The following is a 27,545-nucleotide window of genomic DNA, read 5'->3' as shown; positions in this document are numbered from 1 at the left end:
ATCATGGCTGGGGCCCAGCCTCACACCTTGCTCTGCCTTCCCCCTCCCTCCCCTTCTCCCTGTCCTCCACGCCGCCCAGGGTCAGCCAGGCTCCCTCAGACTCATTACACTCCTGGCTGCTGCCTTGTAATTTAGCCCCTCTTCCCTCAAAAGCTGTCTCCCTGCAGAGAACTTCCAAGCAAGCACCATTCTAGGAATTCCACCTCAATATTTGAGATACTTTTGAACTGATGGAAGGTGCAGGACTGTTTAGTCATGGACATATATATCTTGCTAGTCATGCTGGTCACAGAAAACACTTCTTATAATAGTTAGGAATCCCTAAAATCTCTATCACACACTGGTGATTCACAATACTTAGGCACAGAGACACTAATGGCTCATACAAAACAAAAATGGTTGCACAACAGCTCAAGGAGTGACTGTGCAGTCAGAATTTTTCCCGTAAGAGTAGTGGCTGCTCTGTGTGTGTGTGTGTGTGTGTGTGTGTGTGTGTGTGTGTGTGTGTGTGTGTGTAAAGAGGGTAATGACAAGGTTCCATGCTGCTGTTGTATGAGCTGCACTCTGGAGTGTCAGCTGGAGTGTCAGCTGGAGTGTCAGCTGGAGTGTCTTGTCAGCAGCGTCGCCACTTTTTGGGCCCTCCATGCAATTTCTCTTATTATTAGGTCCTGCAGCACATGCAAGAAGTGCTATGGCATAAGCAAGTCTGACTGATTTTGGCCAGGCTGGGCCCCACACAGGCTTGTGGGTGGGATCTTCTGTAGCTCGTCTCATAAAGCATGTACTGCAAGGTTCCAGCAACACCATGGTGATCACTAGTGTGTGTGTGTGTGTGTGTGTGTGTGTGTGTGTGTGTGTGTACCACAGAATCACAATTGGCAATATGGAAACTTAAATAAATCTGTCGGCATCTACTTGACTATGACTCTGCTGGGACTCCTGTATATCGGGGTCAGAGCCTCATGGTGACAGAAGAGTCTTCTCAAGGCTCCACATCTGCTCTGAGCCTATCAGAGCCTGAGTCCAGTCTTGTGTAACCCAGCAATCGCAGTGCCAGGCTCTGTTAAATGGAGCTGTGTTTAGGGCACTCTCAAACACGTCTCTTATCTCGATACGTCTTTGTGGAATGCCAGACGGACATAGTTCAGTTTACATGAGTCTCAAACCACAAACGCAACCACCTTCTCCCAAAACTATGTTTAAAATGCCTGGCATTCATTCTGCATTACAGGGTCCCGGCATGTGCAGGCGGGTGAGTAATCGGCAGAAATGACCTGAACGTGGATTCATGATGAACGTTTGGGCCAAGGCGAATGTCCTGGTGCAGACATGGGTTCTGTTCATGCAGCGGTGAGTGGATGGAGAGGCACTCCAAACACAGCTGTGCTTGCTAACATGCCGCTGCTGCCCCCACCACCCACACGTCGAGCGCCTGTTCACAGTCTGGGGTGGAACGCTGGCGGATCTTTTTAAACAGGTGGGAGTTTTGCAGGATGAGGAGCATGATGGCATCGTGACGGCATCTTTTGGGAGGGACTAATGGCGGGAAATGAGGTTTAGTTGACAAAATAAATGACAAAGTGTGTAATTACACATCCATTAGGGACTTTTGAAGCTAGAGATGAAATACAAATAGCAAGAGGAAGACTTGAATAACAAGTTTAAGTTACCATGAGAACTGTGCTTGTGGATAATGTCTGGTGATGTATCTAAGTCTTGTCATGAAAACACAAATATCTACATACCAAACCCCCCACCCCCACGCCCACCCCATTGATTTAATCATTTAGCAAATTTATATTAAAGTCATCAGTCAAGCAGGATAATAATAGTCTGTCTGTCTTTGAAAACATCTAAAATGCTTTATACTAAATATTTTTCTATTACATAATTTACATTTTCAGGTATTTCATATGTTCGACATGATCTTTGTAAACTATAACTTACACTTCTTTCACCTCCCTTTAGTCTCATGATGAAAGACGTTTAACAGATAGGCTGGTCCTGTCAGTGCAGACTGACCACTAGAAGGTAAAAGTAAGAGGAAAATGGGAAAGTAATAGCACTTAACCCAACCCTGACACCACAGAGCCATCCGTTAACCCCAGCGCGCATCAGAAAAGCCTGTCTGTCTGACACAGAGTATGTTTGGCCAAAAACAACGCCATGCGAAATAGTTGAGATGGTAAATGGTTGAGAAATGGCTGAGAAATAATTGAGAATGGCATAAAGAAGAAGATAAGAAGAAGAAAGCAGCATTATTACAGCGAATGGACGTGTTCTTTATAATTAACCTGGGAGAGGTCACCAATGAAAGGAACTCCCACCCCGCTGGCGCCGTGCCCCTCCCAGAGCCCAGACGGAGCTCTGACTGAGTGCTGGTGGAGGACTGACGGTGTACACACTGTGTGCCAACTCCGGCTGGCCTACAGGTGATCACTTCCCAGCCGTACCTTTAACAAAATCAGTCACGTGCAACTGCTTCTGAAGTGAAGCAAGAAGGCTGCTTTGAAACACGTTTGCTGGTTTAATATGCACTGAAGTGGCTATGGATCTGTTAGGACTAAGAGATGACTTCATTAGCATGACAGAGAGATCAAAGCACGGCTGATGATGGCCAGCACAACCCACACTTGTTTGGCCCATCAGCGGGTTGATGGATGGGGCTCACTGTTGCTGGAAATACTTTGGTCACTGACGGAAACCAGTGCAGGCCAGAGCTGATGTGATGTTTCTTTGGAAAACTGAGGATTAGAAGGCAGAGGTGTTGCTCTTGGGTCTCATAACAATATCACTGAGCAAGGGGGCTTCCTCTGGGTCTTTTCATTTTATAATGCTTTATAACCCGCATAATGCTGGTGGGTTCAGCATATAATCTATTTCTGGATGAAGTCACCATCTACCAGAAGAAAACATCATTGCCCCTGTCCCGGTTGTCATGGAAAATGACATTTCACAGAAGACATCTGAACATTCGCAGTGCTTTCCATCATTGCACACCCTCAGTGGAGCTTCTTCTCTGGGAAAAGGCCTGATCCCAGATCAGCTGACAAAATCCCAAAACACACCAACATACCTAAAACCAGAGTTTAAACCTCAGAAACAGAGATGGTACAGTCATGTAACCAATGTCCTTTTAAAAGCCTCATGGCGCCAGGCTCATTAGGGCCATGGGAAGGAAAGGATATGGATTCATGCACCAGAACAGGCCCATGGTCCACCACACACTGACCGCTCTGTGTTTAACTGGTGTTGTACAGTTTAGGATCCACCACATCGTACTGGCACACACAGACCTCTAAGTAAGACTGCCCAAATCCCATCTTTCTCAAAATCTCAGAAATGACAGCTTGTGGGAGGTCCGAACCTTTACACCTGATTCAAATGCTGGGCAGTGAATGTACAGTGGCATGTATGCTTGAAAAGAGCAAAGCTGGCATAATTTTGCAGTGTAGCGGCGAATCTACAGATGGTTTCTACTGAGCCGTGCTGCCTTGTCTGTCTGGTTTCTGTACTGTAAGATCAGAATGGCAATAGTGGCGCTGTAACAGTTTCTCATGGATAAATTCAGTGCTGGGGAGAAAGAGCACAAGAGAAGCAGAGCCAGCTGAGACCTGGCAGAGATCTGTTAGGTTTCATAGAGCGTGCGGAGAGTGAGATGCCGTGGTTTTCTCGCGTCCTTGGCCTAATGAGAGCACACAGCCACATTCCCACTGAGCAACCTCAGTCCAGCAGCCTCAATTCAGTAGCCTCAATCCTGCAACCTCAGTCCAACACTTCAGTCCAGCAGCCTCAGTCCAGCAGGCGCTGCGACCACAGATCATGCCGCTCCTCTCAGCTTTAACAAGAAGCCCCACCGATGCCATGTTGTGTATTAAAGCCCACAGGAACACTGGCCAAAATGTTCTCCAGCAGGCTGGAATGGTTGTGTCAAAGCCATTGATTGACTTACTACAGGGAACACCCGGTAGCTTGTGGATTCAAATGACTTTCATCAAATCTGAACATGCACAGAAGCTTTTATGCTAACACGAACCCATGGAAAACAAAACTGGAGTAATGACCAGAGTCTCCTTCAGCCGGCCTCTTCAAAACCAGCGGGTTTGTTACAACCCACAAAAACATAATGAATAACCATATACAAGAAGCAGAGATGTTTAATGTACCATTTAATAAAAAACATGCACGATGCATGAAGCCTAGTGAGGTTTTTCCTTTTAGAGGAGGAAAAAAAACCTGCTTTGGCTGCCAAGCAGTTCGTGTTGAGAGTGCACCAGCTTCACATCATGAACGTCTCTCACACACACACAGGTACAAAAACACACGCTCCGCAGCAAATGAGGGATTATGCCGGCCATTTCTGTTTCCCTGTGACATGCCATATTACTGGTTCTGGTGGCCTGATGGCCCAGGCGTATCTTCAGATGTCTGCCCTGGAGCAGAGCCTGGTGCAACCCCTCATTATGAGGGCCAGACTACCAGGCTTGTAGTTTTCTATTTGGACTGCTTTTCAGAAAGAGCCGAATACTGGGGTGGGATGCCATTGGTATTATTTACCCTGTACGCATGTGGTATGTTGTAAGCGTCTGATTCTGTGTTTTTTTTTGTAAGGAGGATCACACAAATATCTTTCAAATACTAATTTGTGCTCTATGGACATAAATCACACAGCATGTGGAACATTCAGCATAGAAATCAAACAGAGCTGCAAATATACACCAAAAAAGATACAGCTTTCATATTACAGTTCTTCAAAATGACCAAATTACTTGTTTCTGTATTCAAATAACTCGTTTCTGTATTCTTAGAGAGCTATGAGGATTGGTAGGATTATGTATTCACTTTTCTGCCTGTAATATCAAAACACATCAAATTATTATTATTATTATTTTTTCTCCAGTCAAAAACATTTTTCTTTTTGAGACTTTTTGCCTGAGACAACTTTCTACATTTGTAAGCAGTGGGCTTAAATGAGTTGAAGACATGACCACAAACCTATTATTCACCTGAAGCCATGAAGGCTGTGTTGACTTTCTTGGACGTGGGCCAGGAAGGCAGAAGTTAACGTGTGTATGCGTGGCTGCCTTTCTAAAAGAGGCGCTAACACCCTAACACTGCACAATAGCTCCAGGATGTGCATTCTGGCACTTTGAATTGCGTCTCTCTCTCTGCTCTGCCAGTTAATTATAGAATTTAAAATTACCACGATGCTAGGATACCTGTAATCACTGTACTGTAACCATGTACTCGGTTGTTTACTTTTGACATGTTTGTTTGAAATATTTCAGTGGTACCTTCATCTGAAGATCAGAAGTTTTTTTTTTTTTTTTTTTGCTCATCAGGGATGGTAACCATGTCATTTCTAACATGTAATTAACTACCTTTCCACCTTCAAAATTTCAGATTCAAAAAGATTTGACTACCATGAGTTGGTTTAGGCTATGTAAAAAAAAAAGAAAGAGAAAAGAAAATGTTATCTTCCTAAATAGTTAATTTGAAGTTCATCATGTCTCGATTGGAGGCCTCTTTTGAAAATGTTGAGATTAGAGTCGATGGCCACAACCTGTGAAGACAAGAACAGAGAATGTAAAAATAAAGGAAGCAAAGAAAGAACATGCCACCTAGTGGAAAATATAGGAACAGCTGTTCTGTACAGTCCACATTAAATCAGTAATTTTTTACAACCACAAATGAACAGATGGTGATATCTTTGTGGATATCTTAGGCAAATGTAGATTTAGTGTGATTACAGGGAATAAAGAATAGAAGCACTTTTGAATTCATATGAACATTCGTCTTAAGTGACCATGAGCAAGGCGTGATATGAATGTAAGAAATAACTAAAGGAATAGAGTGCAGTGCACTCCAGCCAGATTAAACTCATTTGAGTAGCTGAGTGGTGCTCAGAGAACCAGCGGTGGAGGCGGCGTTGGAGCGGGGCTACCCACATTATGGGGAATGACTGTTGAAAACATGGCTCCTTGGTTCAGGCCATATCCCCTCTGGTGAGATATCGAATATTGGAGACTGATGCAGACATAGCAGCGCCTGTGTGCATGTCTACTAACAACAAACAAACAAACAAACAAACAAACCCTCTGTGTAAGGTCAAAACTTTGGAAGCCTATATTACAAGGATTTATCTCCTGGATTAAATACAACAAATGATTTGAGAAGCAATCACCTACAGATACACAAATGTAGATGAGACAAAACTGGAATTCATTTGATCAAATCCACATTGATTCCCAAGATCACGGTAATAAAGCCTTGGTTGCAGAAATATTAAGATCATAAATCAACCACTGCATGTCATCACACAAATTTGAATTGATATGCCCTTAGGTATTTGTCTGATAAAGTCCTGTGTTATCAGACCTCATAATAAAGAATAGTAGGCTATAACTCAATTTAAGATCTTTCTAAAGACAGAAGCTTCTCTTTGTCACACACACAAGGCCAGAAAATGTCATTCTTGACCAGGAATGTTTATTGATGTGCCTTTTTTCTGACCTGAAGAAATAAACCAAAGCTTTGTTGACATTTGCATCCTATCAGACAGAAAACAAAATCAGCAAAACATTGGCATACATTAGAGTATTCCCAGCGCTGTGTAAGAAAAACATGTTCACCTCTTTCTCCATCAAATTAATGTGGCACAAAGTACATACATGACTGAGTACACTCATTGGTAAACATTTACAAAAAAATAACATTTCAGTGGATATGTTTGATTTTTGCTATAGAAACTTTAAAAACAATAAATATTTGCATATACAGTTTTTCAGCAACTGTCAAAAACTGTTCATGGATATTAATCAGTCAGGCAAGAAGCCAAGTGTTCTTATGAACTTTGGAGTGAATGAGCAAAGCTCACCAATGACTTTCAGAAGGCTGAGAAAAAGCAAGAATGTAAAAGTGCAATTTTTAATTGTAATGTGGCAAATTTAGTCCCTCTCTGTGTATGTGGTTTTGTTATTAAGACAATAGAACTGAATGTGTTGGATTACATAACAAGGCAGGTCACAGTTTGGTCATTGGTATGTGCAGGCTGTTCCACGGCCCCATCCAGAGTTCCTCCTCGTCAGACTGCGTGCGTTCGCTGTGCGAGCCCAGCCCATCCCTCACCTCCTCGTTGTCCACTGTGGACTCTCGCTCTTCTGCCTCCTGTGCCTGCTCCCGCTCTTGCGCAACACTCGCACTGGATCCTACGTCCTCTGGGCCTGCGGTGCCGGAGGCCTGGGACCCACCAGAGGGCCTAGGGTCAGTGTGCTGCCCCCTGGTGGCGGTTCCCGTGGCTGCCGGGCTGTTGAGAGGAACCCTTTCCTCTTGAGTCACGGCTAGTTTGTCCAGTTTCTTGAAGTGCTTCCCCAGCCGGATGGGGGAGCTGAGCTTGACGTTGTTGCCGTGGGCGGCACGCCGCGTGCGGAAGATGGAGCCGTTCTGGGCGAGGTACACACTCCCGTTGATGTTGCCGTGGGCGCTCACACTGGACAGCCGGTTGCGGTGAGGCTCTGGAGCACTGTCCTCCCCCGTAGAGCTGGTCTCGTACTCCCGGTCCACTACCAACTTGATCCTCTTCTTTCTGGCATACTGGAGGGAAAACAGTATAGACATAAAAGGCAGAGACGTGATGGACACCACCTGGGGCTCGTTTACAAAGCTTAACTCAAAATTGATTCAAAATTTTGTTTACTTTGTGCTGGGAGATATAGCACCTTTCACAACACACAGCACACAATCTTGAGAAACGGTTTCAGAAACACTGCAGCATCAATCTAGTGTTTATAATTTCTGAATGGATGTCATGCAGTGTCATTGTCAGGTGATTTCTAAACTGAAAACCAGGAAACCAGGATTCAGGTTTTCTTAACTGAAAACCAGGAAATAGACCAGTGCTGAGAGGGGAGACCGGTGCCCAGGGGAGATTTTGGTCAGCAGGTGGTGCTGGTGTAATTTCTTAAAACTGCTGCTAGACAACACAGCAATAGCTCATTTTTGTGCCCATGAATATGCAGGTTCATGATGCCATCTAAATAAATAATAAGTGCAATTTCTCATAACAATAAATAAGTGCCATTTCTCAATAGTTTCTTTCCAGCTTAATGAACAAAACCTCAGTTGGACAGACTGACCAGAGAGAAGCAAAACGATCATGGCTGACAGAGGATAGTGTATGCACACAGGAAAGCCAGGAAGTTCAAAGCAAACGTTGTGGGGAAAGACATTGAATACACTCGTATGAAGACCAAAAACATAGGGTTGTTACAGCTTACAGTCGGCCTGAAGCTCATGAAGATTCATCAGAACCTGGATCAGCTCCCATCTTCTTCTGCACTTTCTTTTAGACTTCTGGGTTCTCCTGTTCCATCTGTAGAGACTTGACATTTGTCACTAAAAGGCCTACTGCGAGTTTTGTCTGACACATGCTCCTCTTCATCCTCAGATATAGGTGAGAGTTTGGCGCCATCTAGGCTTAATTCAAAGGAACTGCTCTTGCTTTGGCTTCTAGAGCTCTCACCCCTCTTAGAATACAGGGACCGTTTCACACCAGCTGAGACAAAGTCAGTAGATGAGGCAGAGTCACTGTCCTCCTCCGACTCTTCCTTGCTTGAGTCTTTGTCCTTCTCTTCATCCTCCTCTTCACTCACCTCCTGCTTGTTCTCTTCAAATGTTTCATCCTCCTCTTCGCTCATGTCCGCTTTGGTCTCTTCAGATGCTCCTGTCTCTCCTTCAGTCTCTGAGTTAGTTTCCTGTGGGGTCTCTGTCTCTCTCTCTGACTCGGACTGTTTCTCAATCTCAGACTCTCTATCGCTGTCAGACTCCTTCTCGGCCTCTGTCTCTTGCTCCGTTTCCATCTCCGTCTCAGAGTCCCGGTCCATATCAGACTCTCCATCTGGCTGTGGTTCACCTCCGGAGGAATCCTGTTTAGCCTTCGAACGGCTTATTCTGCCAGAGTCCTTAGGCGTTCCCTGTTCCTCATCAGAGTCTAAGCTACTCATATAGGAGCTCTCCTGGTGTCTCTGTGGATACATATGTGTGGACATGTCACTGATTCTGTCGGAGGAGATTTTGCAAACAGCAGCTCCTCTGCGAAGCTGCTCCTTGTGCCCCATCTCCAGAAAGTCACTGGGAATAGTCTGTAACTCTAAATCCCTCTCCGAATCACTCGTTGCCTGGGAAACCGAATCAATCCCATTGCTTGAACTGGTTGAATTACTTGATCTGGCGCTTTTGCTAGTGCTGCCCAGAGACTTCCTGCGGGCGTGTATCTTCCTGGAGATGGAGGCCCGCCTACGCATTTTCCCAAGACTCATTTTTGTGCCCTTTCCTTCCCTGAACTGGAAGTAGCTGCCATCAACCACGCCGTTATGCAGCCTGTCGGTACTGTGGTCTCGGGTTAGTTTTGGGCCGTTGGCATCCTCAGTCTTTTCATTGGAGAACACCGCTGGATAGATCCGAGCTTTCTTCCATGGAGCGTGCCGGGGCGCTAGTGACCCCATTTTGCCAATGGCAAGCAGTTTACTCAGCTGCATCACGGCTTTGAGTTTGGTCACAGCTTTTGAGTGGCGAGGAGGCGTTGCGCACTCTGCTGGACCAGGCTGGGACTGCACTGGCCTGGGAAGCTCATCACTTAGAACAAGTTTGGGAGGGTTGGGAGGAGGTGGGGCCAGCCTTATACCATGTCTGGAAACCTGTTATAGTCCAAATTTCTATTACTTTGATTGCAAAGCAATACATTTTGATTGTTATATGTATCAATTCACCCATTTGTCATTTAGCTTTACTGCTAATGTCATCTCTATTATAGGCTTAATAACTTAGACAGAAAGTACTTTATTGATCCTTGAGGGAAATGTGGGCGCTTTAACAGCACATGTTGAATATGGAGTGCACATTGTAGAGACACATCAATACACATGCATAAACTGGTAACAAACTCCCACTGAAGTGCTCGATATTCATTTGGAAATGGTGAGAACAGGTGGCTACCTCTCCCTCAGACTCATGGGGGCTGTAGTAGTAGCTGCCATCATCCTCCACAATCACCTCCCCATACTCATCGTAGGCTCCGGCCGGGGAGATCAGCTTCCTCCGGCTACCGTACTGAGGCAGCTCATACCTGAAAAGCATAAATGGAGGAATTTTACACTTATTGCAAATGCGTGCACACACACACACACATACACACACACACACACACACAAACACTCACAACAGCAGTGACAATCATGCCTCCTGGCACACACAGAAAACAATGGCATTTTGTATTTTTACCCCCCTCTAGACACCACAGCCCTTGACATTTGAATTGCTAATGTGTAAATGGGGCACAGAACTGATAAACAGCTTAGGGAGGGGCCATGTTTCTAGGTTGTGGTAGTTACTAAACTGATTAGTTATGATCTTTTTTTAGGCTAAATCCTCTGTACGGTTTCACTCTCACTCGTCTTCCTTCCCAATAAGATGTGTGTTGTATGGGCCAGTGTAACATCAGGCTCTGATTAAAGGACCCGTGTGATCCTGGGGAGCTCCAAGCCAACTGAACTCAAGTTTTGCGCAGATTAGCAGAGGCAGCGTGGCCTCATTGGAGAAACAGGAAGGATTTACTGTGCATAATGACACCCGCAAGCTAGCAGAGACTCGGTGAACTGCGTCTCCAGAGAGCAATCATCCCAGAGGTAATGTCAAGGACACCGGTTACACATTTGGTTACGCCTCAAGATGAAGGACATGAAATAATAATGGTGGAAACGCACAATCAAAATAAAAAAACAGGGTATTCAGTTTCATTTAAGGTAACTGTGTGTATAAAAAAAAAAAAAAAAAAAAAAAAAAAAAAAAAAAAAAAAAAACATATCTTCCAGATTCCAAAAGCCATTATCCTTCCCTTCAGGGAGCTACTGGGAACGGACCAGCCCTTAATTCATAGCGTATGAATTAATCTGCATCGGCACTCTTCCTCTTCTTCAGCACGACGCCATCTGGCAGTTCTCACGGCGAGCGGCTCGGTGAATAATTAGCTCGCCTGTTATCACAGAAGACGCCTGCTGCAGCCCTCTGAGGTAAAATGACAGGATCCATAATTCCTGGGTGAGGTGGAGCAGCCTTGTCAATAATACTGGCTGCGCTGCTCGGAGCTCCAGTGTGGGAGCACTTCTACTGCAGCTCCGTAGCGGAGACAGGTAAGGGGGAGGCGGAGGAGGTGTGTGGGTGGAGGAGGAGGGGTGTCTGTGACAGCTGTGGAGGCCTGGGGATGGGCACGGGTCCCCACCCCACACGGTCCCCTACCCCACACGGGTGTGGGGCAGCTGTGCGTAGGAGCGTGATGAACGCACACACTCACCCGTGGTCATAATTATAGTAATCCTGCGTGTAATAGTCCTGGCCTGGGTCGATACCGGACTCCATAGACAGCTCCTGCGGTCAGAGTGAGAGTCATTATTCAGGCAGTGCGCAGAGATCCTTGAGGAGGAAGACGGGTCAGCGGCGAGACTTAAGCGGCAAGCCTTCACGCCATTGTGTGCAGTAATCTGAAAGGCAACTTTCACTTCAAGCAGCACTGAGCAGCATTTATAGTAAGTGAGGTCTCTAAAATGTCTAACTCACCCTCCCAGGTGAACATAAACATCCGTTCAGGCTGATACGTTAGGCAAATATGATATCAAAGCTCTCTTTAATGTTGCTATAAAATGACGCTCTGTGACCCAGACCGGTGTTTGTAAGCATGCATTAGGATGAAATTGAACACGTCTGGAGAAGCTTGGTAAAGAAGATGGAGCCCACAAAGGAGGAGAGGAGGGGGTGCGGTACCTCAGGCCGCAGGAGAGAGGGCCGGAGCATCTGCAGCTGCAGGCAGGCAGCAGAATCAGGCATGAACCAGGGCAGGATCAGGGTAAAATTAGGGTGAAATCAGGGTAAAATTGGGGGAAAATCAGGGTGGAATGGAGGGGCGGAAGACAAAGAGGAAATATCAGACTTCAGGAGCAGGGAAGACAAGACAGAGAAGAGGGTAGACGCAGTGCTAAAAATCATTACTGTTTAGGCAGTGCTTTGTTAAAAGAACAACTGAATTTATTTGTGAGGTGGCTACATGCTAAAGTACATTGCTCTTCTGAGCCTGGAAGTTCCAAAAAGAAATGTCACGACTAACAATAACAATAGGTGGTTTTTTGAGTGTAAGTTGAGGATGGACAGATTCATCTGCCAGCAGTTTTAAACAGCGAAAAAATGACAAAGCACATTTAAAAGTAAATGCTTGTCTTCAGAATCAGCCCATCAACAGATAAAAATGAGTGTCAACAAAACTGTGTGGAGGTGGGCCACACATTCAGCGTAATTTAAATGAAAGGAATGGAAGTACATACCTCTTGATGTCCGTACCCTCTCCTGTGAGGAGATAACAACACATCAGTCAGATCATCACGACAAACCACTTCTGTGTAACGTCTGAAAACTATTTCCTCATTCTGCATCTGAAGCTGAGGTATTGCTCTGGAACGACGTGGCGTTTTTTTCCAATTTAAATTCATGAGGTTGAGATCACTTATAAAACTACGTGGTAGAGACAAGAATAATTCTTATTGGCCTACATTTTTTATGGCTTTTTCACTCTGTTTAATAATGGAGATACAAGGAAATGTGCGCTTGTGGATGTGTGTGTGTGTGTGTGTGTGTGTGTGTGTGTGTGTGTGTGTGTGTGTGCATGTGTGTGTGGGTGTGTATGTGTGAGTGAGAGGAATCAAACGCAGCAAAAATGCGGTGAGGAAGTGTTACAGAGACAGAAAACAAAAAGGCAGTGTGGATAGAGCTGGATTTAAAAGTCCATTACTAAAGGGTAGATTTTAATCACAGGCCAAAATTTTACCAAAGTTCTAAAATTAATTTCAGGAGCACGTCAGCTTGTGTTTAAATGATTAAGTGCTGTTTTCTATGATTCATCGTGCGGCTCGCCGTCGGTGGCTAATGGAAGTCTGGTTGTAGTTGGGGCCCGAGTGCTGGGTTTGGAGTCGAAAGGCACCAGCTGCCCGGGGGAGCCGTGCCTGAAGGCTGAAGGCCGGCCGCTTTCAATTAGCACCACTTCACACTGTGAACTGGAGGAGCACGTGCCCGCCGCATCTGTGAAAGAGCTGCCAAGCTGCACCTATGCCCGGCACATGCCCGTCCAGATGAGGTGGAGGATGGAGGGGGTCTGTGCTCTCTTTAGCCTTGCAGAAAGGGGGAAATAGGGTTGGAAATATGCTCAATTCCGGACGGGAGGAGAGGGGAATGGGTGGGGGTGCAGACGAAAGGGGAGGCCACAGATTGGAACCCTTTCTGGTCAGCTGACTGTGGGTAGCCAATCACCATAATCGCTATACAATGGGAGAGTAGTGAAGGATTGATTTGAGGACTCGCCACTAGATAATTATCCATGGATTTCAAGGGTCTTCATGGGTGATTTCCATGTGTGTCTGGGTGTGTGTGCGCATGAGTAGGTGTGTGTGTGTGTGCGCAAGTGTGTGTGTAAACCCACAGCCCACACGTTGGAGCAGTGGGATCCATTTCCCCATTCGGCTTAGTTGGGTCAGCCCAAACAAAGTTAGACTGCTAGTCTGGCTATGAAACGGGCTTTTCTCCAGTGCTGTAAAGAGTGTAAATCGCGTCCAAAATGCCCATCATTTCAGTATATAAGTCTATACAACATATGGAGAAAAACTGGGCTATAGACTTGGCCTGTTGTAAAACTCTCTGAAGCTTAGGTGCCTCTGCACATTCAAACTCGGATGACTAACCACAGCTTCCTGGCGGATGCGTAAGTGCCTAGTTTAGTCCGGTTGTCTTCACGCCCTTTTGTTTTAAACGTGATGAAGACATGCCCGCATTGTTTAGAATGCAATAAAGATGGCGTTTATTCCTTCGAGCCACAGATATGTTATGACAGCAGCTCTGCCTGATTCGTATTTGAGAACAGAGCTCTAGATGACCTATAAAAGAATGATGAGAGAGCACAGAGACGAGAGCTCAGGGAGCTGCAGGATGACTGAATCTGTGCACCAAACAAAGAGAGACCACTGAGTCAGAAAGATTACAATACACAGAACATCACTCAAACACCTTGCTGTGCAAGCCCCGCCCTTTCCATTTCAGTCAACGCGGTCGTCCAGGAGATCCTAACGTTGCCACCTCGAAACGCACAATGCGCTTCTGTCAGGCGAGGAGGCATATTCATGCGAGATGACAACAACTGGTCGCCATAATGTGGGATTCTGTCATTAACAAAGCGATAATCACAGCTGGGATTAAGAGGAAACCAGCTGAATCGAAAGCAACACGTTTCCTTTCGAACTCCGAGTTAGGGGTCGTGGGGCCAAACGCATACACCCACGCACAACACACAACACACGCACGCATCCACACACAAGCGCGCACGCAAGCACCCTACGCACCTTACGCACAATCGATGGGGTCTGCGATTAAAACTCTGCGCGAGCAGACGCGCTGAAGCCGGCAGCACCTGCAAAAGCATTAAGCCGTACCGAGACACGGAGCACTCGGCGTGGGAGGCGAGCCTACTCCATCACCTCGCCCAATCACCTCACACTTCTGCTCCTGAGCAGACGTTCCCAGTGGGAGACGAGGCGTGTCTGTGAGACAGTTGCCGTGTTCTGTAATGGCTGCACTAGAGAGGTAAATCAAAGCCAGGGCAGGGTAATGTGCGTGACTGGCAGCCTCTCCACCGCAGCTCCAGCCGATGGGGGCTACTCTGCCATTCAAAATGACGGGACGCTTCCCCACTTTCCTGTCGGCAGCAACGGGGGCTGCGCGCCTGAGGTTCTTCTGGCCTGTATGTGAGAGATGTACGACTTTGTTTGGTAGGCTTTTCCATAATGGATGAAGGAGCAAACCTGTACATGCTGTGCCAACAGTAAAGAGAAAGAGGGACAGAGAGGAAAAGTGAGAACGAAAGAGACAGAGGAAAAGAGAGAGACGGAAGGAGGAGAAGGGGTCAGGGAAGAGAGCATGCAGTGAACCCAGTGCAAAGCTTTATTCTGTGTCAGAATGTATTGCCCAATAAAAGAAGCCCAATGGATAAAGAACTGATTCAAAGAAAAAAGTTGAATGAGTTCAAACTAATTCAGCTTTTATAATTCTATTCAAATCTAAACCATGAAACAGAAAAACTGAGCTTCACTTCTCTTAGTCTGCTCCCAAAAACCAAGGACATTCTAAGCTACAGATTTACAGTATTACAGGGAGTGTGAACACATGACAAGAGATAGTAAAAATAACAATATCAAATTAGGGGTCTCTGAGAGAGATGGCAGAATAGAGAGAGAGGGAGAGATAGAGAGAGAGAGAGATAGAGAGAGACAGGTAAAAAAAAGAAGAAAGCAATGTTGGAGTGAAGGCGGAGTCATAACATAGTGGACTGAGAGGGAAAGTTCGACTCCAGTTCTTCCAAGACAGACAGGTTTGGGTTCTTCTGATTCTGTGCTTCTTGCACAGGCTCCGCCTCCAGCATGGTCTCCTTCTCCTGCATGGTCCCTGCCTCCTGGACAGGTTCCGCCTTCAGCACCGTCTCTGTCTCTGATCCGCCTGTCTGTGTTTTTATGGGCGCTGGTGGCTTTGGTGCCACCTTGGGTGGCTGCTGCTTTCTGTCTATTTGACTGTACATGTTGGCGACGGATTTTTCGATGTCTGCTATGTTCCGGATGGTTCTGAGGATCCCCTTGAGCTCTCTTGTGGGAGGCTCGGTCTCGGCTGGGGGGGGCGGTGGAGGAAGTCGTTGGGACACGGGCCGGAGAGACGTCACCCGAGGCAGGGATGGGAGGATGAGCAGGGAGGGGGCAGGTGAGGAGGAGGGTGGGAGAGGGGGAGGGGGTGGAGGGCTTGGGAGAGGTGGAGTGGGTGGTGATAGAGGAGGAGGGCTGGAAGGATGAGGTGGGGGAGTGGGAGTGGCAGGTAGGGTTGCGTCCGTAGGCGGTGGAGGTGCCGGACCATCGGGAGGGTCGGGAATGATCTCCAAGTTAACCTCATAGGCCTCCTCCTCGAGGTAGGCAGCCAATCTGTAGTTGCACGTGGCCGGAGGGGTCGGCCTGCGGCTGGGTGGAGGTGTGCAGTCGCTCTGGGAGATGACAATGGCTGGAGGGAAGGTGTTGTCTCCTGATCCTGCCCTGACAGGCCGCGGCGTCTCGTCGGGGGCTGAGGGCGCGAGGTCCGGCGAGAGCGAGCCCTGCGAGTCGCGCCCTTTCCTCTGCATCATCTCCTGCATGGCCTCGAAGTTCTTGGCCTGCTCCCTCACCGTCAACTTGGGCCTGCAGAGCCACCGCTCACCCAAGCCTTCCGTCAGCTCCCCGAGCAGCTGCAGCTCCTGCTGCACGGGGTCCATCACCACCCGCCGGCTCCGCCCACCTCCCGCCTCCCGCCTGTGCAGCCTGGACGGCAGAGTCCACGAGTGTCTCGGCCGGTGGGCGGAGCAGAGCGGGACAGAGCCCCTGCTGCTGCCTGAAACCTTTGCCAAGCGCTCGGGGCTGCCGTCTCCGTCGTCATCATCGTGGTAAAGAGGGTTCATGGTGGTCAGTGGGTTCTCATCAGACAGGAAGGTGATGCTGCTCTCGGAGCGCGGCAGGTTGTTGAGCAGGACGCCGTTGGCCGCCGTATGCTTGTGGGCAGCGATGGCTCGTGAGGCCAACGAGCCGATGAGGCGGCGATGGTCGCCCTCCTCCACGACGCACCTTTGACCCCTGCACTCAGCACAATGGCAGACACACACAGGCGCCCTGAGCACCACTACAGGCCCCGCGGAGACCAAGGGGGATCCAGCTACAGCCAAATGAACCACAGTCACTGCGTACCCATAATGCACTACTTGAAACGCACTACAGCATATCAGGGAGGTGTCTAAATCATATACTGACAAATCATGTTCATTCACAATCAAACAAGTCCTAATATGGCAGAATTTGATCTATACTATGTAACAAATTACTGCTTTTTTGAAGAGAGGATGTATCTTATCTATTAACTATCAGCCTACTCAGAAGCAACAAGGGACCAATCAGATAGCAGTACTAAGGCAGGATCCACAGCTAGCAAACAACAGTAAGGTTCACTTACTTAGGCCTGATATCCAATATAGAGAAGGAATGACAGAAAGAAAAGGAAGAATGAGATGTTCAGAAAAGGCAGGGTACAGCCAGTCTAAAATGGCACTGGTGCTGTATTTGCAGTGCTGTAGATAAGAGCTAACCACAACAAAGATAAAATTGTGTTTCTGGAACAATCTGTGATGTTCTCAGGACTTGGCTCCTTCATTGTTGTCTTTGCAGTACCTATGCAGTACTTTTGGGTCCATCTTGTGAGGAGACTATTTACTTTCCTTTTTACCTTCAGCCCCTGCTAACGACACGCTGGCTAACGCGAGCTAAAGATGTATTGATTTTAGTACAAGGCAGTTGCTGTCTGTCGCAGTCAGGTGGGTGAAGTTTCTGTCTAACAAACATTACATTCAATTTGAAAAACTGGGACACAAAAAATCAAAACATTCAGACATATGTAGTCATTAACAGTCCTATTTTAAATTAACTCCGTTCTACTGCAGTGCCACTCAGAAGCATATCAACAAAATTAATTAGGCTTTCTAACAGCTATTTTCATTGCATTTCAATTACTTAACTTTTGCATTCACTTCACGCTATATCTTTGGAAACCAGGTTGATGTGTTTTAAGTTACCCATAATTTTAAACACTGACATTTTATTTTAATTGGAAATTAAATTTTTAAACATGAGATTGTGTTTTCTCTGAATACGAAATCCCATTATGTTAATGAAGGCCCATCTCCTGCTCGGTAACCTGGGTGGAAGGTAGTTAAAATGGCAGCGTTTTAGATGACTTAAGAGCACGTTTGACAGTGCGGCCATTAAAACTATTTAGAACACTTTGGTTCTTGAATAAAAGGTCTTACAACAAAAGAAGTATATTTACATCACTACAAGAACTGCAGCGCACGCATCTGCAATAGCACTTTTAGGGACGTAGGGGGGAAAACAGCTGTTTGTTTTCCATCCGAACCAACCGGCCGAGACCTGGATCGAACGCGTCAGCGACTTTTGGGAAAGCGGTTAATGTCAGAAAAACTTACATGGTGCCGTCGCCGAGCTCCTCGTACAGGTTGCTGGTAGCAGCACCTCCGGGTTTTCCAGCTGGGAGGGCCATTTGGATCCTGGCAGTTTTGGCACACTCCGTCTGACGCCTTGGGTCGGGGGGGGTCGACACAAGACCAACACAGTTACAGCACTGACTCATCTTCACAGAGACCAGCAAATTAGCCACGCACTCGTAATGCACCATGCACACTGTGGACATGGTTTTAAAGAACCTGCTTGGTGGACATATTTCATATTTTATTATTATCCATATATTATTTATGGGCAATGTTGAGCAGGTACGCTGGTGCCTCTGATAGCCAGTGGATGAGGTGGAGTCTATACTTGTGTTTAATGGTGAGCCACTGCATTGTTTGGTGAGTAAAGAGAGAGGAAACATAGTGATGCATGCATGCACTGTTAAGTACTTACTCTTTAAATCTGCAGAAAATGCATTGGTGCAAAGGAAGACAAACAACAACAGAAAGTTAAAAAAATAAACAGAAAATAGATCAACCACATTGAAACAAAATAAGGCTCTTGGCAGAATGTGGTGCCTGACTGCTGTATATTTTAGTGACACAGCTGCAGCAGACCATGGGCAATTTCTTCTCTACGCTTCCTGCGGTTAGGATATTTCATACTGCTCCCTCACAGAGAGACCAGGGCCTCATAGAGCAGGGCCCCTTAGACCAGGGCCCCATAGAGCAGGGCCCCTTAGACCAGGGCCCCATAGAGCAGGGTCCCTTAGACCAGGGCCTCATAGAGCAGGGCCCCTTAGACCAGGGCCTCATAGAGCAGGGCCCCTTAGACCAGGGCCTCATAGAGCAGGGTCCCTTAGACCAGGGCCTCATAGAGCAGGACCCCTTAGACCAGGGCCTCATAGAGCAGGGTCCCTTAGACCAGGGCCTCATAGAGCAGGGTCCCTTAGACACACGCTAAACGCTACCCTATGAAATCAGGCAGCATCATCTAGTCACTGAAGCATCACCAAGGCTGTTTAAGCAGATCCAGGATGACTTTAATAGGAAAAATCGCTAATTGTTTGTTTACATACAGCTTTTTGCTTGCCCAAATATTATGCAATGGCCAACGCCGGTGAAGACCGTCAGTCTGCCCGGTGGATACTCACTGTCGGTAGGTGAAGATGACAATGAGGATGGCGGGGACGCAGCAGAGGATGATGATGACGGCCAGGGCCAGCAGGGCTCCCTCCGTGTAGCCCACGGCCTGTACGGCCTTCTTCACGCTTTGCACCACGTCAGGAGTGCGGATCTCCAGGATGCGGCCGCCTCGGCCCAGGTATGGCTGGAACGCTTTGTTGATATCCAGCAGCTTCCCGTCCAGGAACCTGTCAGAGGACGGGCTACGTCAGCAAAAGGCCGGTGCATTTGGAGACCCCGAGCTCACAGACAGTTAAGAAACCAACATAAGCTATAAGTTTATATGGATTAAATCACAAGTCCTTATAGAGCATTTACATGAGAAAACACACTTCTCAATGCTTGCATCCCTTCAGTAAAACAAACAAGTGTAATAAAGAACACACAAAACGTCAGTAAAACGCACTGTGGCAGGGATAATAAAACCCCATAATTCACTTACATCAGCCCAGGGACATTTTAGTCAGATCCCCATTCCTATTAGGAAGCTCTATAGCACAGCTTTGGAGAGAAAGAGCTTTACTGTGTGAGACGAGTGCTGCTAGGCGTGCGTGTGAAGGTCGGGGGCTGGGCCTTCAGGAAAGATCTTACACTCTCGGATGACTGAGTGGCATAACTGGGGCTGCTGTCACAAGGGGGCACCGACGAGCCCCGCAGGGCTCATCCGGAGAGTGACGGCAGCCCCCAGCCTGCCGGAGTCAGATCCGGCGGGAAGAGGCGGGTGATACTCGAAGAGGGTGGGGGTGATGGGGGATCAGGGGGCTCACTTGAACAGCTCCTGTCTGGAGAGAGCACGATTGGTCATGGGGTCGATGGCGTAGACCGTGAGGTCCGATTTGGAATAGTCGTCTTGACTGTAGGTGTCTCCGTACCGGCGTGGCCCAACAGACTCCACCATCACTTTGGCACCCGGGACCTGGTCCTGCACATACTGCTCTAGAATCCTGAGGCAAGAGAAAGCAATAGAGACAGAGAGATAGATGGAGAGAGGTGTATGACACAGACACAGACGAGAGGTATTTCATCTCGAGTAACTTCTCATTGGAGAATCATTATTATTGCCATCCAGCCCCAAGTTCCTTACAGCTTCATGCACTGAGCAAAAACAAAATAAGAGTGTTTGACAGACTGACTATGGTGCAAAAGTAAAAGAAAGAAAGAAAGAAAGAAAGAAAGAAAGAAAGTGTAGTGTATTGGGGCCACGTCTTTCCCAAAGTTCACTTCCAATGCCATCCTGTAGCTCAGTGGCGCAAAAAGGGGGTATGCAGCGTATGCGACGCATAGGGGCGCTGCACTAGAGGGGGCGCCAAATCGATGAGATATAATACTGAATTTGTGTCCATCTTACGTTTGCCACACCCCCCCCGCTCAACAACTTTCGTTCGGGGGGCGTCGATAGTATGTTTGCATACACCTCAGAAAGTAAGTAATTGCAACCCTGCTGTAGCTATCTGGAGAAAAAGGCTGTAGCAGAAGCATCTCAGGGACACTAGGTCATCAATAACATGCAGGACAAAGTGTTAATTACCCCAAACACAGACAGTAGCAGTCTGAGCAACAATTACCCCCGTCAGTCTGGTAGGTCAGACACACATCTCATCTCAAAAGGTCACTCCTCACATGTGTGCTGCGAAGGAGAGATGGTACACATGCTACCACTTCAAATCTGATGTCCTTGTGGGTGTCTATATCTGTGTGTGTGAGAGTGTATGGGGGGTTGACGTTTGTGTGTATGTGTGTGTTTGGTTGGTGTTTGGATTGATCCTCTGAATACCCACTTATCCTGGGGTTGTTGTCTGTGTGTGGTGTTGGAGGCTTAGTGTACTGGGACAGTAGGTGGATCGATGGGTTTCCCCTCGGAGAACAGCAGCAAACGGGCTTCCTCACTCCCAAGTGAGACGTCCCTCAGACAAAAGCGCGAGAACGTCTGGGAGTGCTACAGCTCCATCCCCGAGATACCAGAGAGTCTGTCACACGGGCCTCATCGAGGGCGAGACTCTGTCTGCGTGTCTGGGTGTGTGTGCCACTCTCATTTATTATTGCTGTCTTTTGAAAGACACGTCTCCAACACGCCTCGCTGTTCTCTGAACACCACTGACAGACAAGCCTCCCGGAGTCTGGATGACCGTCAAAGCCGAGAATCATTCTGATCACGGCGGTGGGTGCTAAGTGTCTCGACTCTCGCCGTTAGCAGAACAGAGAGATTCCCGGGCAGCTGTCTTTGAAGTGGAGAGCTGCTCTCCACATGTCTCCTCAGTGGCCCACGGCAGGAGGCACGGTTCAGGAGCGAAGGTGGCCAACGGAATCAAACGGTCCATCGATTCACTCTCACACGCAAACACTTGTGCCCCATCTCTCACCCATCCATCCCAGAGCGAAAGGACTCTGACCCCCGTAACTCTACGATTCTACAACATTCCAATGCAACGGCTTCGTTCGATCAATACCATTCACTGGATACTCTGCATTGTTTGAATGATCTGATGGCAGTCGTGGTGCTGGGGTGGTGTTAGGGTGGTGCTAGGATGAGGTGAGGGGTTGGAGCTACGTTACCCAATCAGCTGCTCCTTGTTCTCCTCCACCACAGTGGGGGGCACGTTGGAGACCACCACCTGCATGTCTAGCTGGTTGACCACAGACACCTGGAGGGAAGACTCAATCAATTCACTAAATTCATTTACTCATTTTAAATGAAGGAGTAAAACAACTGATATACTTCCACTGTCCACGTTATTAGGCAAGTATGTTGCTAGTGCTTTCATGTATTCTGCCCACGTAGGATGCACTTGCTAGTCACGCACTCCATGCTGTAAATACTCACCAGCCATTTTATCAGTAACTTTCCATTTACATTTGGATTGACTCAGTGCGACCTCCAATTTTAGTCATGTTACAGAGTTAGGCGAATGTAGTGTTAAGAGTCTTCCCCAAGGACAGGCATGGAAGACTAGCCCAGATGGAGGACGGAACCCCACCAACCCCCCAACCCCCCCACGGCTACTCTCTACACCATACCAACCACACTTCATTAGAAGCACCTTGGAGCAATAGTCTAGCACCCGTCTCTTGCTCACATGGGCCCTCCTCTAGTGTTGCACCAGTGGACAGTCTCTGGACACAGGACTCCAGCTCTGGTTGAGGAGGACCCCACGTGGCAGTATTGATGCTATATTGAGAATGTTCCTGCCCAACAGCGGACATCTGGTTTGCAACTGGCCAGTGATGAAATCGTTTAACAAGGCAGCTGGTACTGTAGTGTACATGTGACTATATCGAAATAACAAATGATGGAACTGGCTATAGCCTTCCATTCTAGCGTTATAAAAGGCTCCTAATAAAGTAGACAGTTAGTGCAGGTACTAGGTAGCTATTTCTAATAAAGTGACTGATGCGTGAATGTAAACCACCCAGAAAAGTGAATGGCTTCTTTAGTGCCTTTCCCTGGTCCAAAGCCCACAATTCTGTTCATGTGTGTGTGCACCTTTTAATGGCCAGTAATTTAGGTGGTGTGACAAGCCATACGGGCAGTGAGTGTGTGTGTGTGTGTGTGTGTGTGTGTGTGTGTGTGTGTGTGTGTGTGTGTGTGTGCGCAGCACAAAACGAGGCGTCTGCAGTTTTAGATCTGGCTTGAGTGCGGGTGTTCACATTTAGTGCCAAGCCCCGCTGCTTTGGACTCTACGGCGCCATTAAAATGCTGTTAGCAGATCCCGTCACCCGGAGCTCCATTGCTTGCCCACATGATCTTCCGGGCGTGTGTAAGAGTGGCGTGATGTTCCGGGCGTGAGCGTGTTAAGAGTGGTGTGATGTTCCGGGCATGAGTGTGTGTTAGAGTAGTGTGATCTTACGGCATGAGTGTGTTAAGAGTGGCGTGATCTTCTGGGCGTGAGTGTGTTAAGAGTGGCATGATCTTCTGGGCGTGAGTGTGTTAAGAGTGGCGTGATCTTCTGGGCGTGAGTGTGTTAAAAGTGGTGTGATCTTCCAGGCATGAGCATGTGCTAGAATGGCGTGATCTTCTGGGCGTGAGCGTGAGTTAGAGTGGCTTGACGTTTCAGGCGTGAGTGTGTGTTAAGAGTGGCGTGATGTTCCGGGCGTGATGTTCCGGCCATGAGTGTGTGTAAGAGTGGTGTGATGTTCCGGGCGTGAGCATGTGTAAGAGTGGTGTGATCTTCCGGGTGTGAGTGTGTGTTAAGAGTGGTGTGATGTTCCGGGCATGAGTGTGTGTAAGAGTGACGGGCTGAGGCTCCAGCAGATGAGGGAGTCATGAACAGTCCTCCCTGCCCCTTTGGGTTCAATCAGTGCTGATCGTGTGGAGCTGCCTACCTGGGTGTTTTGAGCACTTCCTGGCAGGATGCTTAGTAAGAGCATTTGACAGGTTTAGGGTCTAAGCTGCCCTCAAAGATAAGATGCATGCTGTGTAAAGAATATGGCACATGTCCAGAGTTCTAGGGAAAAGGATCAAGTCTAATTAAAAATGAATTAGATTAAAAATAGTTTCTAGTGGCCAGTGGTGTTGAATATGTCATTTTAGAATTAGAATTCATTTGGCTAGAGAACTGGCTGATTTTATCCTTATTTAATCGTTATAGATATTCAAGGAACTGTGAACAGTGAAAAGAATTAAAAACTTCAGGTCTGTACAGTCTCTCTCCCTGCTCTCTGCTTCTCTGAGTCTCTTTCTCTCTCTCTTTCTCTCTCTGAGTCTCTCTCTCCCTCTCTCTCTCTCTCTCTCTCTCTCTCTCTCTCTCTCTCTCTCAAGCACTCATTCCCACACTCACCACCACTTGCGCACTACTGCTCAAGCCCTGTCCGTAGTTGTCGGTGGCAACGACGTCAAATTTGAAGTAGTAGCGTCGCATGTTCCGGTACATGATGGCTGTCTTAATGATGCCGGTGTAGGGCTCAATCACGAAGCTGTCCTTCCCATCAGCCCTCGGGGGGAGCGTGAGCCTGTAGTGCATGGCGCTGTAATTCCCTGTGTCTTTGTCCAGTGCCTGCAATGCACACACACACACACACACACACACACACACACACACACACACACACACACACACACACAGAGCACCAACCATGAGCTTCATGCAACACTCCTTGAAGCACACCTGCGATTCCCACTTTGGCCTTTAGGGTGACTTTAAATCGGGGAGTTCCAGAATTCCACTAATGCCAGCACATTCTCAAGGTTGCTCGAAGAAGCTGATTGCCCTTTATGGGTGTGTCATTGTGGGAGGGCCTCTGAGATGGCCATGCAAATGAGACCCTCCACCACATATTCACATGCTCTGTTCTGAAGCTCCTTCTACAGCAAATGGAAGGTTTCTCCAGGACTTCCAGTGGTGTCACTGGGACGAACATCCCAGAACCCACTGGGTTCTCCACATACAGCTTGCACCTGGAAACCTTTGACCTCCTCGGTCGGTCTTGGGGATGCCTGGGAAACAAAGTGGCCATGAGCCGTCCTCGTGCTACACCTCACTTGCTCCGCATTCTCCTGCTTCGTCCCACTGCTGCAGTAGAGGGAGCACTGAGGAAAGGCAAAGCCATGAGGAGACCTCATTTTAGCTTCAGAGAGGCGGATCACGTCCATGATAATTAGTGGAGCGGAGCAGAACAATTCGTAAGGCACGCATTGTTTTTAAACACGCCTTGTTTTTAAATCTCAATCTCGTTTCACAATTAACAGAACAAGCAGCATATGTCTCCCATCCAGAAAAAAAAGGATTCAAAAATAGATTATTGTGACAATCTACAATTGTGCGACAATCTACAATCTACACAGGTGCTTCAGCAACCCCCCACTGCACCAACTCTCAGGTGTGTGTGCGAGAGAAAGAAAGACTTCAGCGTCAGTCACACACCCCCACACCCACACACCCACACACACAGCTGTGTCTGTGCATATATCAAGGCATTGCTGGAGCCCTGGTAACAAGGCCCCCACAGACTGACTCAATCAAGTGTCCGTTTCCCACCACAGAACTAAATTCTAATTACACTATGCTTTCACTAGAATTATAGCTAACTGTTGCTTACTTGCTCTGACTTTTTTTATTTGCATCTGTGCATGTTCCAATATTCAGCCATTGCTGCCACACTCCCATCTCACTATTTGCTGTATCCTGCTTTAGTTGCGTGATACACAAAATTCATTTGAAAATAAAGAGACAAGAAAAGGAGAAAAGACAAAAAACTCCAGGTAGGAGCTCGATGTCTGACGCAAATTCTGTGTCTAAGGCTGCAAATACTGCACATCTCACACAACTGCAACATAGTCAACTGAAATATAAACAGCATTTCGAGAGGGACAAGTTTGGCCACTGGATCCAGAGCACATTTTCATCCCGTGTCATTGATATGAGATCGTAATTCATAAGGCTTCTAGATTGTACAAATGTACAAAACAATTTCCTGTCAGAGTCCAAATGTTTATAAATCATTTATTTCACATTAACGTGACAGGGCCTTTCAGGAGTTGTTAGGGCATCAATCAATATTTTCTACGCAAATGTTTCGAGCTTTCTGATTTACTCGATTTTTCCTGAGTCTTGGTACTGTTCACAGGCTGAGCACACACACACATGCACACACATGCATACACATGCATACACATACATACACACTCTATTTCTCTCTAACAAACAGAAGATGCAGAGATTAGAGACCTCAGTAAAGCCTGATTCCGACTTCCTCTCATCTTTTCTAAGGCTGTAGAACAAACCCAGTGCAAAACAAGCTACAAAACCAGGCAAAGTTCCCAACACGGGGGCATGAAACTACCACTAGCAGTTAAAACACTGTATCACACACTGTTGTTGCTTATAAGAATCCTTCACAACTATTAGAAACCCCTCTGTGACAGGTGGCAGGCCTATGATTTACTAGCACTGGCAACTCATACTCTGTGGATTATCGCTTGCTGAAATCTTCACAAATTAGGAAACAAATACAGGGAAGTGGTTTCAAATGTCATCCTGCCATTCCACTGATCATGTTGTGTACACAGCGACCTCTGTTGAGTTGGACAATACATGCTCAGAGTGAGGGGAGACAGCACTGACAGTGAAGATACCTTCAGATGCATGAGGTTCATTATCAGGGTTGACCTTGAGCATGGCTGGATCTCCCCCTCATCTCCAGAGCTGGAACAGCCAGAAGTAATGTTCATACATGGCACAAGATACCAGCCTATGAGACTGGGATGGTGGAGAGAAGATGGAGCGAGCGTATGTGTGAGAGAGAAATAATGATGGAGAGATCTTTAATGAAGATGTCCTGAGCCTAGTGGATTTATGAGGATCATTGGGGGAGAGCCGTATAAGGAGGGCTTGGGGTAGCGTAGCTTTGAGAGGGATGAGTCTCAGCCCCGCACACTGAAAGGCTGCTTCTGAAGACAACGCACACCCACGTCTACCGCCGCCAAAAAAACCGACCACACCGGAACCGTCAACAAACAAGAGCAACGCCCATTCTCCTGCATCGGAGGCAGTTTTCTGTCTAGACAGACAGCGCACGGTCAGGACGCCACACATTCCAGGAGCTTCCTATGGAGAGCTGCTCTCTCTGTACCTGGACCTGGAGGACGGACGTGAAGGTCTTGGCGTCCTCTGCAACCCCGGCCAGGTAGAGCAGTTTGGTGAAAACAGGAGGGTGGTCATTCTCGTCCTGCACGTCGATGAACACTTTGGCTGTGTTACCTGCAAACAAACACACATTCTCTTTGACAATGCTTAAATCACGGCATTCTGTGGACCGTTGTATCTCGTCATTAGGTGTTACTTAACGGACTGAAACAGCACTGATTGACGACTATGAATTGAAGTTTTTTTCAATCCTTGATATGAGAATCTGAAAGCCTAATGCTTCTGAACTGAGGACTGGCTGTTCCCCTATTCCATCGCACAGTCCATTGCTGAGTCATGTCATGTTGGAGAGAAGAATGATGTAGACAACAGTGTTATTCGTCGTCTGCCCATACGTCTCGATGTTGCTCGGAGGAGAGTGGGGGTCATCTGGAATATTGTTTGTCCATGGCCCACCCAAGCTGAAGAGCACTGTGCCCTCTTTGCGGGGTCATCTGGGCTGTTTCTGGAAACATTCGCTTTACCCGAGCCATGGACCTTCCATCCTCCAGGCCCCGGAGGTCATGCTGACACGTGTGTGCTCACCCTGGCCGGATGAACCATTGCTTGGTCCCTGAAGGCCACTCAACCTTTCAAGATGGACGTTTGCCCGCTGTTGCCGGGGGACCGCA

The 27,545-nt window shown here is 47.4% G+C and overlaps 2 protein-coding genes across 5 annotated transcripts in view; both read right to left on the bottom strand.

The window, feature by feature from the left end:
* Positions 1 to 6,330: 6,330 nt before the first annotated feature.
* pcdh15b (protocadherin-related 15b) overlaps positions 6,331 to 27,545 on the bottom strand; it is a 139,680-nt gene continuing 118,465 nt past the window's right edge. For 2 of the 4 annotated variants that reach the window (XR_013130091.1, XR_013130092.1), the window contains 8 exons: positions 26,861 to 26,988; positions 24,070 to 24,285; positions 21,848 to 21,936; positions 20,062 to 20,238; positions 19,264 to 19,482; positions 18,128 to 18,238; positions 12,369 to 16,727; positions 11,818 to 11,850 (listed from right to left, as the gene is read on the bottom strand). Coding sequence is in view for 2 of the 4 variants with exons in the window: in XM_077000627.1 (XP_076856742.1) it covers positions 7,024 to 7,593; positions 9,994 to 10,123; positions 11,348 to 11,421; positions 11,815 to 11,850; positions 12,369 to 12,390; positions 18,128 to 18,238; positions 19,264 to 19,482; positions 20,062 to 20,238; positions 21,848 to 21,936; positions 24,070 to 24,285; positions 26,861 to 26,988 (1,772 nt within the window). In the remaining 2 variants the exon portion in view is untranslated. Of the gene's footprint in view, positions 7,594 to 9,993; positions 10,124 to 11,347; positions 11,422 to 11,814; positions 11,851 to 12,368; positions 16,728 to 18,127; positions 18,239 to 19,263; positions 19,483 to 20,061; positions 20,239 to 21,847; positions 21,937 to 24,069; positions 24,286 to 26,860; positions 26,989 to 27,545 lie in introns of those variants that run through there. The other 2 variants (XM_077000627.1, XM_077000628.1) reach the window with 2 other exon arrangements.
* LOC143510838 (uncharacterized) lies at positions 7,603 to 9,977 on the bottom strand. The gene has a single exon (XM_077000629.1). The coding sequence runs from the start codon at positions 9,534 to 9,536 to the stop codon at positions 8,316 to 8,318; it is 1,221 nt and encodes a 406-aa protein (XP_076856744.1). The 5' UTR covers positions 9,537 to 9,977; the 3' UTR covers positions 7,603 to 8,315.

This window comes from Brachyhypopomus gauderio, chromosome 3, assembly GCF_052324685.1.
Source record: "Brachyhypopomus gauderio isolate BG-103 chromosome 3, BGAUD_0.2, whole genome shotgun sequence".
NCBI lineage: Eukaryota > Metazoa > Chordata > Actinopteri > Gymnotiformes > Hypopomidae > Brachyhypopomus > Brachyhypopomus gauderio.
Note: the sequence above shows the minus strand (reverse complement) of the source record. Positions and strands in the feature narration are given on the sequence as shown.